The sequence below is a fragment of the Neovison vison genome, chromosome 7, assembly GCF_020171115.1.
Source record: "Neovison vison isolate M4711 chromosome 7, ASM_NN_V1, whole genome shotgun sequence".
NCBI classification, from domain to species: Eukaryota; Metazoa; Chordata; class Mammalia; order Carnivora; family Mustelidae; genus Neogale; species Neogale vison.
In genome coordinates this window covers 39,878,267-39,893,252 of record NC_058097.1, presented here as the reverse complement: position 1 = coordinate 39,893,252, position 14,986 = coordinate 39,878,267, and the positions used below count along the sequence as shown (strand labels likewise).

The window sequence follows — 14,986 nt, the reverse complement described above, 5'->3', positions numbered from 1 at the left end:
AATGTCTCCTTTAAAGGGGAATATGGAAACATAATGAATTAAAATAAAAGGAGGCATTTAGGGCTATTTTGTAAAAAGGAAACAAAACTGTTTTAGCTCAGCCATCTATTGCAGAAACAGATGCTATGTCATAAACTCCTTTTGTTTTGGATAGTTTTACAGGGATGACATCTGTTTGACAAGGGAATTTTGGTGCTACAGTGGTGTCAAAATCAGTTCTTTCAGAAACATTCTTGAATCAGTTATGCTTTCTGGGGTATAATTTAATGAAACATTACGCTAAAACATTTTACTCTGCAGTTGTTTCTAACTTTAATTCTTGGGAAATCTAAAAAGGAAAGTCACCCCAATATGTTTTATTTCCCATAAACACTACGTACAGCACTTGAGACACTTAAAGTATATCAATTTAAGAGAGCTGATGCAAGGAAGCACGGTTTATTACGCTTTATCCCTAATTCTCCGGATGTGGCATCCGCCTTTTCATGGAACTCTAATTAAATCTTTTGATTCTAATATTCCTATTAGCAGAAACTCGGCCAACTAGTACCTAAATAGTGCATAAAAAGATCTTGTGCGTGGTTTTTTTCTGAATAATGCAGATGAAATCTGGCAGCCATACTTGGTTAAGAATAAGATCTCAGCAGGAAGCCTCACTTAAAGTTTGAGGTGAGAGCCTGCCGTCTGCAAAAGCTTCCCCAACTTGTTGGTATGTCACCCAAGGGTTTATGCTGGACTTGGCTCTGACAGGACAGCATAAATTTCAACCTACTATTTACCTACAGTGTTGAAGCCGAGTACTTACTAATACAGTGTTTCATTCAATACCTCAGGAACACAGGTTAAGATTCACTCCACAGTATGAAAAGAGAGAATATAGGCAGCTTTAGTCCTGAAATTAACCCACATGACAACTAAGCTTTTTAAGAAAACTTTCTATACTACTCATGCAGCCTGGACCAAAAAAAAAAAAAAAATTGCACAGATACCTTCCTGAATACATTTTCCATCAGTTGTATCACCGGCAATCCTTGACTCATTAGAAGTTGCTACTGACAAGGTATCTGGAAGACTGTGTTGCTCTCTCTCATGGTTCCTCAGCTGACTCTAAAAAAATTGAGAAATATTCACATGTAACCTTCGATAAATACACCTGCACTGTTACTCAGAGACTGGAGAAGCAGTTAATTGCTTTCACGGCCTAGTACCTAAAACACATTATCAGTATTTTAAAATCAAATGTGCTAAAAGATTACCTGACTTATTTGACAGTTTATGGGAAGAAATACTCTAGGAAAATCACAGTCCATCAAAATGGCAGCTCTTTGTGCCTTTTCCGAGACAAATCCCCTGCTACCCCCTGCTTATGCACGGCACGTGCATACTTACTTACACACTGGCCTGCCAGCGGAGGAAAGAGCAGAGCACTCAGAATAACCCAATGCTTTCATAAAAATAAATCCAAACAGCAATTGTTTTGCTGGACTCCTGGTAATTTTTCTTTCAATATCAACTAAATGTGCCAGAGAGACCTAAATGGAACCGTTCCTCCACGGGATCTTCTCCCCCACCTCCACAATCAAGACTGCAGGAGCCAAAGGAACTTCGGGAACCTGCTTTTGCTGCCCATTTGGATGCACTGCTTGTCTGGTAGCCTGAGACCACTTCGGATTTTCATGAGGGCAACCCAAGTAGGCAGTGAAATCTCAGACTCAAAGACTTTTTTATTCCTGAGCTAGACCCCCAACTCTGGGGAATCTGAGAGAAAAAGCCTACATCCCAGCTACCCTTTAAGCACACTTTCCTCCCACCGAACAGTCAACTGAAACACGAGAGAAGGAAAGTTTGAAACTAATGAGTGAATCCAGTTTCCTTTACAGAAACAGTATCTCATGCTGGTTGTTGGTTTTAAGGTAGCATGTAAGACGAAGATCAGTCAAAATAGTCCTTGAAAGTCCCTTAAACTGCCCATAAAACAACACATGTGGCTCTGTTTCCACTTGACTATCTTTCATTAAGTCCAAAACAGCTTATTTTCCCTCCTGCAATGACACAGATCACTACTGGCTGGTTGTGGAGCTCAAGTGAATGAGCTACATTTTGGGGTCATGGAAGATGAAAAATAGCTATTTTTTTGCGCTGATGATGTAGGATTACATTTGTGTAAATCAAATATGTGTACGTCCCTCCACCGTACATTCCCTTGTAATTACCCTGCAATTTAAAATCAACACATTTAAAAAAAGATATCTACACTAAAACTAAAGCAGTAAACACAGAAACCGTTAAGGAGGCGGTCGGCAGGGAAAACAATCCTACACCAGAAATTCTGATGACCTAGATTTCAGTCCCAATTTTAATACTAATTCAGTTGGGAGCCTCTGGGCAAATTATCCAACTTCCCTAGGTCTCAGTTTCCTTATCTATAAAATGAGGTGGTCGGGCTCTCTCTACCAAGCTTCCTCCTGACTCTAAAAATCTGAAGGTTCTCTGAATGACTTCCTGAACCAATGCTTACCTTATAATGAAAAGACTCTTGGCACTGCTTGCACTGGTATATTCTTGTTTTACAGTGGTTGATCATGTGGTTTTCCAGATCTTTGCTGTTGTCAGCTATGTGCTCACAGATAGGACACTGATACGGCTGTCTCTGCCGATGGACTCGCAAGTGCTGCTTGATGTAGCCCTTGTTCCCGCTGGCGTAGTGACACAGGCGGCAGCGGTAGGGCCGATCAGCATTGGGGATGTACTCCACCACGCTGCTTCCCGACAGGCTCGCCTCGCTGTTTGGTTGGCACTGGGCGTTGTCCTGCAACTCTTTCAAAATGTCGTCATCTGAAGCATTTTGGTCTGTCCTTTCCCTCAGCTTTTCAATGACAGTCAGTAAGGACATGCTGATGCCTGTCTTAACTTGCCCATCGGACAATTCCTGCCTACCCTCCGGGAGTGCTACCAATGTCGAGTTGCTTTGGTTAAAAGTTGTTAATCCATCTGCGGAGTTTTTGAGTGGTGACATCATTTTAGAGTATGCCGCCAATGTGCTATCTACTTGCCTTTGTCCGGTGTCTGGATCTAGAAGGTTTATGTTCCCGTAGTGCCCGAGGTTGGCTCTCGTCAGTTCTGCAGCTCGTATGGGCATTGTGACGAGGGCTTCTGCGGCTAACGAGTGTAGTCTGAGAGACTCAGAATTTGTTCTCCTTCGGCCTGGTGGGGCGTTCTCATCAGCAGCCAGTCCTTTGTTTATTAACTCACTGTCTTTCTTCTCTGGACTGCTCCAGCCTATGATCAGTCCCCCAATATCAACAGTACATTTATCAGCTCGATAAACTTCATCTCTTCCTTCACACCCGATCTGGGATTCTGTGGGGTTCAGGTTTTTGCCCTCTTCGATTTCAGCATTCATGAGGAAATGCTTCTGCGGAAGAGTTTCTTCCGCACTCGGGAGACGCTCCACTATCACGTTAACGTGGCCTTTTTTGTTTGGGCTGCTACTAATGATTTTCTGTGCAGATGAAAGCAGACTGTCGGCAATCAGATTCTCCTCCACATCAGAAATCACCTCCAGCATTTCTTCCTCGTTAGGGTCAAGAGTAACCGACTGACCCAGATGAACTCCCCCTTCCACACTCTGTTCCAAAGGAGACGAAGAGGATAACGTTTCTGAGCTGCAAATCTGTACTTGTACTGAAGGCCCGTTGTGGATACTCAGTTCATTGTCTCCAATAGCAATGACTACTGCGTCCAGCCCACCCGGCTCAGCAGCCACTGAAGAGTCCAGCAAGCCTAGGGGCTCGTTTTCATTTTCGAAGATTGGATAGGAGCAATCGACCTCCCCGGCATGCTTCCAAGCATGTGTTTTCAACATTCTCTGCTGGCCACAGGTGTAACTACAGAACAAGCAGCGGTACATGCCATACTGTTCATATGCATACCACTTCCTCTTACCCATCTCTGTCACGGGTGCATTTTGGGCGGGGTGAGCTTGCGGACTGTCCACACTCATGGCGGTATCAGAAGTGGTTTCACTCTTTCTTTCTGTCGGTCTCTGAGACAAAGAGTTGGAGGGGCTTATACACTGTAGGGCTTTGGGTTGAGCGCGACTGTTGGCATCATTTTCATGGTCATTTACCACGTGAGCTTCAAGTTCCTCTTGGCTTTTAGATGTGATGTGGCACTCCGAGCACATCAGAATCACTTCATTCTGGTGACCATGCTGCTTGATATGATCTTTTAACACAGAAAACGATGACGACAGAAACTTGCATAGGCTACACTGGTAAGACATAGCCTTCCCATCATTCTGGGCAAGAGAGCCAGTGGTGAAGTGTATCTGTGACATCTCAGTCTTTCTAATCTCGGCAGCAGGTGACTGGGTTACTTTAGCTGGAATCTCGCAAAGTTCTTGGGCTTCAAGAGAGTGTGCTGCAGTACTGGAACGTGAGCGTTTCTTCCCAATTAAGAGACATTTTTGTGACTTTTCATGTTCTACTATCTTGCTTAACTTCTGGATAACATGGATTAATGGATCTGTTTTAACTTTTCTTTGTTCATCAATTTCCAATGATGAACTGATGACAGTTTCAGCAGCCAACAGAGCCTCTTGTTCTCCAATATCTGGCACCAACATGGCAACACTGCTGCTTTCTTCCATATCTAGAAAGGATAACATACAACAGAAAGAAATAACCAGATTATAGGTATCCCAGGTATGTAATCACAGGAAACTGAAACTAATCTTAGAGTTTAAACGAATCTCTGTATTCTCTAACCTGGGAGCTCCGTATCAGTATACCTGGGTATGCCCAATAGAGACTTAAACTGTTCACAACTTCTCTTTGGAGTGCCGTTCCCTATCAAGACTGATGATGATCTTTCCATCGATTTCTTTCTTTGGAAATGACTTTAACAATTTGAAACTCCTTTTTCTTCACTTTCTTTCCCCTAGACATCTAGCTGGGTCCAATCAGTACCCCTCTCTTTTGCCCAATGCCAAAAAACAGGACTCCTATTCCTTGACTGAAAGAACACAGGCATTCCCAGGGCATGTGGAACCACCTCAAGTTACTACAAAGTACTATTCTTTAAGGCCAATACATGATTGACACAATTCTTGGGAGACAACTTCTTACACCAAATATAATTATAATTTTATTATTAAAACCATACAGTTTTTCCTCCCCAGATCTTTGGAATTATGAAAATACAGCTGTGAACCTCTTGTAAAGGGCAGAGTAAATTTTCAGAAGTACTATGCAAACGAAACTACATAAAAGCAATGATCTAGTTCCTTCTTTTACTTCCTTCGATTTATCTTCCTGAAGATAAACCACAAACCATGCTGTGGTTTTTTCCTAGAAGCCGTATTAGTGGTCAACTACTACTCATATGCATGTATGTTCTTCATTCTTTTCTTTCTTTTTTTTTTCCCTGAAAGGGAGTGGGGCATCAGAGAAGGAAAACAACTGGTGTTTCAGGTCTACATATTCGAAGTCCTTAAAAGGGGTTCTCTGTAAGTTCTAGCAATGCACTACAGCCAAGGAAGTTACAAAACAAAAAATACTCACAATATCTTTCCGCCTAGATCTTGAATCCTCTATTTCCTGGCAGTACTTTCATTTCAAACATTTCCTTTGGCTCAAAGTGAGATTAATTTGTTGACTTGGATCACATTTTTCAGTTTAGGCTTTTTTCCAGCAACAAGTTTTGTTTTTCCACATTTTAGGTGCATTCTGGAGTCTTACTCACAACATTCAATAAAAGCCAGCAAAATTTTTAGTGGCACCAGCTACAGACCAAAGACCATACTATTCTTAAACTCCAGTTACAGGCTCTGAATTCTTATTTTAGGAGGTGAATAATGGCTTCTCTCCCCCCAGGTGGCTGAATCAACACGGAAGGGCCCTTCAGCCCTGCCAAGATCAGACCTAACTCCTGCTAGACCCTACCAGTGCTCTGACCAGCTGCAGTGCCAGTCCTCCCATATCTACTCTTGGCAACAGTGATGGCTTTTCCTCTCTGATTTTTCTGCTCTTTCTGGCACACAAACTTACTATATCTAGGTCCACATCAGGCAAAAATGCAAACATTTTACACTTGGTTTCTTTAGTACTACTTCTTCTCTCCTTCCCTGATGGTCTGTCCAATGTGATCAGTTTTCTTTTCTTCTCCATGTCCAACTGCACTCGTGGCAAGGAACGCATTCCATAGCCATTACAACAGTGACTGCTACCCCATCTCAGATGGCTGGCCCTTTAGCTACTCTCTCCCTTCAACAACCCGAGGGCATAACCTCTCAAAAGACTATGGAGTCCCTTTCCATCTTTCTCAAGTAGGAAGAGTTAATATTTTTAAATCCCTATAAAATCTTAAGTCACTAATGAAGGGATCAGTATGGGAAAAATTTCTCTGGGAAAATCCTTTGTGACTTTGTAAGTTACCTTACTGCCTGACAATTTCACGTTTTTAGGCCAAAGGGCACTGTGGCTCTTTCTGTGACTACTGATTTCCCTTTAAGGTCACTCAAGGCTTTTTTTTTCTTTCGGTTCAATTATTAAATGCAAATTAGTTAAGTAATTGTTAGTAACAGGAATCCTTGGACATTTAGTTTCTTGTACAAGATCTGGTGGTCTACTGTAGACCTAAGGTGTCCTTCTCAATGAAATGTGACATCCATGTAGGCTGATTGATAGTCTGCAAGTTGACAAGTGACTACTGGCTCAACAGACTTTGCATACCCACAGGGTTACAAAGGTGATTCACGTTATCCCTCTTCTACTTCATGACAGAATAGGAAAGAGAGCAGTGCAAATTGCTCCCTGTGGATATTTCAGTGTGTAACCTTAAAAAGAAAGTAAAATGAAGAGGAGGAGTTCATTTTATCTGAAGAAAAAGACTAATACAAAAGAAACTGACAAAACATTCCGATTTTAAAAGCGGTGTCTGCTCAGGCATTAAGAGCTAATGGAAATTTGCAGCAGATGCTCCAATTTTCCCTGAACATTTATGTAAGTACCTCATTTTAGAGGCTGCATACATTTGGGGATAAGTACAGAAATGGCAGCTATAAAACAGATATGACAACATAAAATACATCACGAAACACCTGAAAAACCAGTTTGAGTCTACACAGCAGAATCGTACAAGTCTCGTCTCATTAAACAAAAGTCTCTGTTAGAAAAGGTTAGATAAACAGCTCATGATAAAGTATACACAAGGAGGGAGTTAAGCTGACCTTAAGGCCAATCCTTTAAATTTTCACAAAAATTTCCTTTGGGCCACCAATGTGCACATATATATGGGATTCCATGTCAAGTGAAGTAAAATTTGGGTGGGGGGGAAGAGATGAAAAGAAGGAGTACAAATACAATCCCAGTGGCTCAATGATGATGACAACACGGATTATGAACACGTCATACTATCCATGACCTTCAACAGATCAATGTAAATGAAACTTTAAAAAATGGTTGGGACACCTGGGTGGCTCAGTTGGTTAAGTGCCTGCCTTCGGCTCAGGTCATGATCCCAGCGTCCTGGGATCGAGTCCCGCATAGGGCTCCTTGCTCAGCAGGGAGCCTGCTTCTCCCTCTGCCTCTGCCTGCCATTCTGTTTGCCTGTGCTCGCTCTCTCTCCCTCTCTCTCTGATAAATAAATAAATAAATCTTAAAAAAAAAAAAAAAAAAAAAAAAGACTATGGTTAAAGAGGTGGGTGGAGGGGGGGATGAAGTAGGAATGGCAAATTTTGTAACTGAAGTTGAGTGATGAGTACCCAGGAATTACTCATACTGTTCTTTCTACTGCGTACATGTTTAAAACTTTTCATAATAAAAAGCTGTAGTAAAAGCTGTTATATGAACGGCATTAAACAAAACATGATTATGGAAAAAAATTCACAGTACTCATGGTTTAAAACTGAGTTGACTGGATAGGACAAACATATTTAGAAGTTAAAAGAAAATTAACAGCTTTTAAATAATGAAACAGTATACATGATAAAATAGTCAGAAGGCAACAGCTAATGACCAAACCCTAATAAAAACTGAAAAGCTAGTTTTGGTCTAGGAAGATAAGGAAAAGCTTTATGAAGAGGTGGGAGGTACACTGTATTCTAAAAGATGGCTGTGCCAGATGTCAACCATTTGCCCCTCTGGGCTCAGTGTCTCCTTTTCTCCACTCTGTTCTCTGCCTCAGGAGGTATTACATCATTAGACTCCTATGCCCTCTGGTTCCTGGTTGCCCGTGGGGAGCCACGACAGGAGATCAGAGGAACGCAGCAGAGTGAGACCAGGGTATTCATGTCCTTGGTTCCCTCCCTCTAGGTCACCTTGGATTGGCCATGTTCAATGGAAGGCCATTCTCTCCAGGCAGGGGGCTCTGCAAGACTTTCCTGCTTCTGGTAACTCTTCCTTCTCCTGACACTGCTAGCATCAGATAATTGCATTACCCCTGTAGTTTGCCTACATCTTTATGAAGTCCTACATCTTTATTAAGAGTATCTTTGTAAATATATCCTTCTTGAATTATTCTAATTAGAGTGCTTCAGTTGCTCTTTTGGAATTCTGTTAACACAAGGGTAAGACTGACAAGGAAAACAGCCATAACATTATTATATTTTCATAAACAAGAATAAACCTGCTATCTAATTATCTGGTTAGTGAAAAGACCAATATGGCTGAATAGGAAGATTTACAGAAAGAGGAAAGACCAGAGGCATCAGTAAAGTAGGGAGCTCCTTGTTTGGAATCTTTAGACATAACATTAGACAAAATATAACAAACTGTTACAAATAAATAAATACAAATTGCATCCCAAGCCAGAAAAGTTCTACAATCCTTCCACTCAGTCTCAAATTTTTCCTAGACGACAGGACAGGTTTCCCCAGCTAGCTGAAAGTAGAAATTTCCTACGAGATCTTTTAGAAGCCAAAATGATGTCAAGTGAAGAAGGAATGACCCTTAAATTATATGGAAGAAGTTCTGCGTGTTCCCCAAATCAAAAGTAACCTCTTAGGCTTTTCTGATACCTCAGGACACACCTTGCTAACGAATGCACAAAACAGATCAAGATAAAGCACAGATGCTCACAGACACAGTTCAAAGCTCTGGTGCCTTGATGCTGAGATGCTGAGTGCAGTTCTTGGGCAGGGAAGGAGCTTGGTGGGGCCACTCTTGCTGCTGGGGGTACGTGCTGCCTCTATTAATGGCTTGCTGCAAAACAAAGATTAAAAATTACTTTTGGTTTTCATCCTTTTTTTTTTGTAGAAGTGAAATCTTTGGATTTCTTTCAGTTAGAGAAAATAGGTACTTTTGTAGATCCTTCATAAAAGCGAAATGGCAGAAAGCAAACTGAAAAGTGGGGGAGACCTGTATTCCACAGCCTAAGCTTGTAATTAATGTCTTTCCCAAGAAAAGAACCAAATTATTTCTGTTGTCTTTCTTTCCTTATAATTTACTACTTGGTTTCTTTGTACATCTAATTAGTTCTTTTCAGTTATAGCATATGGTTATCATAAGTAAAATCAAGTTGAACAATTCTTGTGGGCCTGAGGGGAACTGGAGAAAGGCTATAATTTTCTGTGTGTGTGCAAAGGCAGTTTGCTATTTTATAAAGAACTTTTTCTTTCAGACTTACAATTTGTTCTTTCCCAACTAAAGATTGTGTGAAGTAATGACCAATTTCCCATTCTTCTACATTATCATAATCCTAAAATACAAAACATTTGCTCCAGTCAAAAGGCAGAAGTTCCTCTTCTAGAGTACCCTCAGTCAGCTGTGTGACCTTAGGCAAGTCACTGTTTCTGCGGGTTTTATTCAGATTCCTCAGATGTAAAACAAGAGACTGGTACTGGATGAACTTTCATGTTCCTAAATTATGAACTGTCTATAAAAAATTACCTTGAGATTGCTTACACATTTATAGATTTATCTTACTGTCAGCTATAATTTATTTGAATTAAAATCTCCTTAGCTTAATGTGATTAATTGCCACTAAGAAAAAAACAGTATCAATATCACAAGTACATGAATTTCTTAATCTAAAATTTCTTAGTTGGCATCTAGCCTGAGAGAATATTCTAATTTGGCAGCCATGGTGAAGACATAAGGCCTAACTAACATTAACCAATATTAAGATTTAACATTTATTAAGCACCTATAATGTGCCAAGCACAGTGCTGGTGACTACAAAAATAAGAAAGAAGAAATCCTTGTCCTCCAAGTGCTTACCATCCAGGGGGCAGTGCCTATGCAAACTTGTGTATTCATGTTATTTCTGATAATAGTAGCCTCTTTTTTGCACTTAAGGAATCTGAGGCTCACAGATGTAAAGTAATAACTGGCTTAAGAATTGGAATCCAGACCTATCCGATTCTAAATCCCCTTTCTTAATACTCCAATTTCCCTCTTACATCTCAGTGAGAACATATATGTATAAGAATCAATACTGAAAAGAGTTAACAGCCTTAGAGCAAGGCTGTATCAAACATGTTAGCCTGTTTGATCTTAGTAACACTCTGGATCAGGCCAGGTGGGTGTTACACAACTTTACAAATAAGGAAACACTCAGTATGGTTTAAGTGACTTACCCAAGGTTACATGGCTGTCAAGTGGCAGAGCCAATGTCTTTCAAATCAATTCCTGAAATTAACACAGTCCCTTGGATCAATCTTCAGAATTCAGCTGTGGCCAAGAATGAAAGTATATAGTATCAAACATTTCATTTTCTTGGTGAAACAAAGTAATGATTTCTTTTGGCAGTGAAAAATTTCCCAATATTCTATGTGAAAAACTCAGAGGAATGTTCATGCAATCCAATCATGTGATGCAAATTTACATAATTTCCCTAACAAGTAGACTATGATTTTGCACAAGTTTGGGAAAAAAACTGCTCTGGAAACTTCTCCCAATAATTGTGTATTTTGTTTTAGCTCAGAATTTAACTAGTTGACTCAAAATACTATTGGTTTTGCTGATACCTTTCTAATGAATAAGGATCTATAAATTGTATACTGCTATTTTAATCTTAACCAAAAATACAATCTAAAGGATGATTCTGCAAACTTCAAACAGTTCTGCAAGCACATCGGGCATGAAAAGAGAGGACAGATTGACCTATATATCTTCTAATGCAGTTTCCTGCCCTGGTCCTTGCTACTGTTTCTTATACCAACTAGACTTAATCTCAAAAATCGAATAATGCCTGTCCGTTTCTCCTAGAATGCAGCTATCTTATCGATTATGGTTAAGTAAATAGTTCGTTGCCAGGGCAGAAAGCACGTCTTTGGTCCTCCCCTGAAGTTAATTTTAAACGAGTTAGTGAGGTAAAGGAATGAAGGGCCAGGCTTTCTCTTTTAATCAATAACGCAACGCATACACTGAGTCAAAGGAGAGTACCGAAGAAAGTACAAGCTCAGGGAGGTGATAAATCCAGTAATTGCCTGATAAAAGAGATGCAGACTGATAGTAAATTACAGCCCACCGCAGTAACTAAAAAGATCGCCTACGGGTTGGGATGATGGCCTCCGCCTAATTAATCATCCAGGCCTTCCACACAAACCATTCACTCCGGATGCCCGCAGGTCTTAAAAGGTGGGAGCTTTTTTTAAAACTGATCTCAGTGATCTCTGGGGACACCAGTTCACCGAAAAGGTTCGTAATAGGGGCAGAAGGCTAGGATTTTCTGCACTAGCTTTTTCTATACCAAGAATTGGCTACAGGGCTGGGGCGATGGGGCCTGAGAAAAGTAATCAGGAGATGCGGTGAGGACACCGTCGTGAGCTTTACCGCGGCTGCCCTAAGCGGTTTCACATCTGCTGGGGGGAAGGAAGCAACGAACGCCTTGAAGGCCCGCCTGCAGACCAGGCTGGTGACAGTATGCGGAGAGCGGCAGTTTTCCCCCCACCCCCCGCGGCAGGGCAAGCCCGGGGTCTCCGCTGGCCTTGCTGTGGGCGGCGAAGAGCACTGGAAGAGGACGCGGAACTTAGGGCATGGCGGGCACCGGGCGGTGTCGCCCAGCTAAAGAGGAAGCGGACGCCGGTAGAGGCCTGAGGGGAGGACGCACATGGCCGGCGGCGGCGCTACCTGCGGGCGGAGGGGCGGCCCCGGGGCGCGGTACCTGCGGTCGGGCGGCGGCTGCTGCTTCCGCGAGCCTCCTTTGGCCGGCCAGGAGCCCGGCCGTGCCCTCGCCCTCGTCCTCGCCCACCTCTCTCCCAGCTCTTTTCCCTCTTTTCCCCCGCTTTTCCCCTCCTTATCCGGAGCTCCAAAATGGCGGCGCTGGGGACGGATCACGTGAGCCTCGGGCAGGTCAGGTGACCCGAGTGGCGGGCCGCGGGGCGGGGCGATGCGCAGGCCCCGCCCACGGGCATCCTGGGGCATTCCGGCTGGGCCGGCGCGGAGAAGGTACTTTGGCTGCTCGGGGTAGTCCTGGTCCTGGGTGGGTTCGGGTCTGGGGCGACGGCCTCCAAAGGCGTCTACGTTGTCCTCTCAGTGGTTGCCTGGGCCAAAAAGTAGGTGTGTCTCCCTCCCCACGTCGCCCCAGTCTGCTGCTAGCTTCATCACTCCATCTCCTCCCTAGTTGGCTTTTCACCATGATCACAGGCACTCTTCAGCCCTATGCATATGAATTTGTTCCTGCGCTTGTGGCGCTACGCTTTTTGTGGCGTTCTTGGCTAAAATGGAGAGGTCCTAGCTGGGTTTGTGGCTGGACTTCAAGTATGACTGGTGAGGGGCAGGGCTAGCCCTGGGTAATCTATTTGCTTGAGAGAAGATTTCCAGGGCAAGAATTCATCCTAGGGGTTATGGCCTGACTTGGTAGCTCCACGGAGTAACACGACCTCAGTCCTTCTGCGGGCATCATGGTGTTTGTCATTTGGCTCTGTTTTTATTAGTGACGTACACACCGGGGTTATAAGCAGCCTTGTTTTGGTTCCCCTGCGAAAAAAGCAAAATACAAAGGGACTGAAGCATTTCATCCAACTTCACAGAGAATGCGGGACTGTTTTGGTACCTTAGGAGCTACATAGCAGGTGTTTTGGTCTGGACTCCGTAGGTGGGCCAGGAGCAGTAGGAAGGGAGCAAACCTAAGATTCCCGTCACGGTAATGGATTGGACTTGTTCATTGAGATAGCCCTTGGGGACTTCCAGATGTATTAGAAGTCTTTGCAGTTGGCTGGGGTCTCAATTTTCAAGTGGGAGAAATACCTAGCAAAACTTGGGCTCTGTTCAGACAGGTCAGTAATACTCCTCACTGTACCTCAGGATACAAATTTGCCTGAATTGGCAGGGTTGGGAAACCAGGAACGTTTGAGAGTTCTCTTAATCTACAAGACTCCTTTGACAGTTGGACCAAATAGCTAAGGAAGAAGGAAAAATAAAGTGTTGGGCAGTTTTTTTTTTTCGATAAAAGAGATTAAGCAGGAGATGACCGTGGAAGGGGAAAAGGAAAAAAATAAGGAAAACCAGAAATATATGAAGAGGAGAAAGGGAGAACAATTAATGTGCAAATTTCTTTCCTTTTCTTGATCTATATGAATAATCCTAGTTTATAACTATCTGAAGAGAAAATTTCCTTTAGAAATAACTGTAACTGTAACATCCATGAATCCAAAAGTGGACAGAAGTCAGAGAATTATTTGATCAGGGAAGAGGGCAAAAACAAAGTGGGGAAATTGTGATCTAGGGAAAATAAGGGACTTCTCAACAAGAGAAGATAAGTGTATCTGTCTGAAGTTTCTGTGGTCATCTTTTCTGGAATACACCAATTATTTTTCGATGTCCCTCTTATAGGACAAGGTTAGGTAGAACTTTGTGGCCCACTTCCTGGCTCGGAGGTGTGGCCTGTGATGGATGCTGGCTCGTGGTAGGAGTGTCACCTCTATCCTGGGAGCATTTAGTTGCCAGTGAAGTTGCTTCCAGGGTACCGTTTTCCCTGCTGACTTGATGACTGGCAGTGTTCAAAATGGTGGCCACCTTGTCAGCCTCCATCTTAGCATAGCAGCAGAGAGCCGAGCCTCCAGCTGTCCCACAGTGGATATGTAGGGTGAGGAAGTCACCAACCCTTGGGGCTGTTTGTTACTGCAGCATAGCATGGCTCCTGCTGACTGACATTCTTCCTCCCCACACTGATGTAGTGGGAAGAGGCAGAACCAATAGAAAGAAACCAGTCAGATAGCAATGTTAATGAATTAGAACCTTGATTCCTGAAGACAGAGAAGGTGTAAGGCACAGAACTGATAGGAAAACATTAGCAACTTCAAAAAAAACCACTGGAGCAAAACCTCAGTATTTTTCTTTTCCTGTACAAGAGCTCTCCAGAGAATTACAGTAAACATTTTTTTGAAAGATTTATTTATTTGACAGAGAGAGAGAGATCACAAGTAGGCAGAGAGGCAGGCAGAGAGAGGAAGGGAAGCAGGCTCCCTGCTGAGCAGAGAGCCCAATGCGGGGCTTGATCCCAGGACCCTGAGACAATGACCTGAGCTGAAGGCAGAGGCTTTAACCCACTGAGCCAGTCAGGCACCCCTACAGTAAACATTTTTAAGTCAGAAGTGCAAAGACACTCAGATGTAGTGAATGTCTTTGAACCACTGAACTTGTGGTCATCTCACCAAACTCTGCTGAGTACCTTCCACTTGCCACAGAATGTTATTTGTCATGATTTAATTAACCGATCATAGTAAGATTTAGTGTTACAGATAGGAAACTTGCTGACTCCGTTCTCTCGCACCTACTCTGGAATCTGATTCTGTCTCCAGATGAGAGATGGCCGGGATAACTGGATCCCTATCTCCACGTATCTCATCATTCCACTTTGTGATCATTAATTAGTGGAGGAGCTTAAAGATTTTGCTTCTACAAGTATCATGGGTCTATATCTTCTACAATGACCAGGGTGTTTGATAGTACGTGGCATGCGCTTGACGACCTCAACAAGAACGCTGTTTAAATTTTGAGAATGCTAAGGGCAGTGCAGCGAGTTAAGTTGCCAAGGTGAT

At 42.8% G+C, this 14,986-nt stretch overlaps 1 protein-coding gene across 4 annotated transcripts in view; it reads right to left on the bottom strand.

The window, feature by feature from the left end:
- Nucleotides 1-12,257, bottom strand: part of ZNF507 (zinc finger protein 507) — a 39,703-nt gene extending 27,446 nt beyond the window's left edge. For 2 of the 4 annotated variants that reach the window (XM_044256244.1, XM_044256247.1), the window contains exons 1-5: nt 12,109-12,257; nt 10,580-10,673; nt 9,081-9,203; nt 2,519-4,653; nt 990-1,107 (exon numbers count right to left, since the gene is read on the bottom strand). In XM_044256244.1, coding sequence (XP_044112179.1) covers nt 990-1,107; nt 2,519-4,651 — 2,251 coding nt within the window. In that variant the 5' untranslated portion in view covers nt 4,652-4,653; nt 9,081-9,203; nt 10,580-10,673; nt 12,109-12,257. Of the gene's footprint in view, nt 1-989; nt 1,108-2,518; nt 4,654-9,031; nt 9,204-10,579; nt 10,674-12,108 lie in introns of those variants that run through there. The other 2 variants (XM_044256245.1, XM_044256246.1) reach the window with 2 other exon arrangements.
- Nucleotides 12,258-14,986: the final 2,729 nt, after the last annotated feature.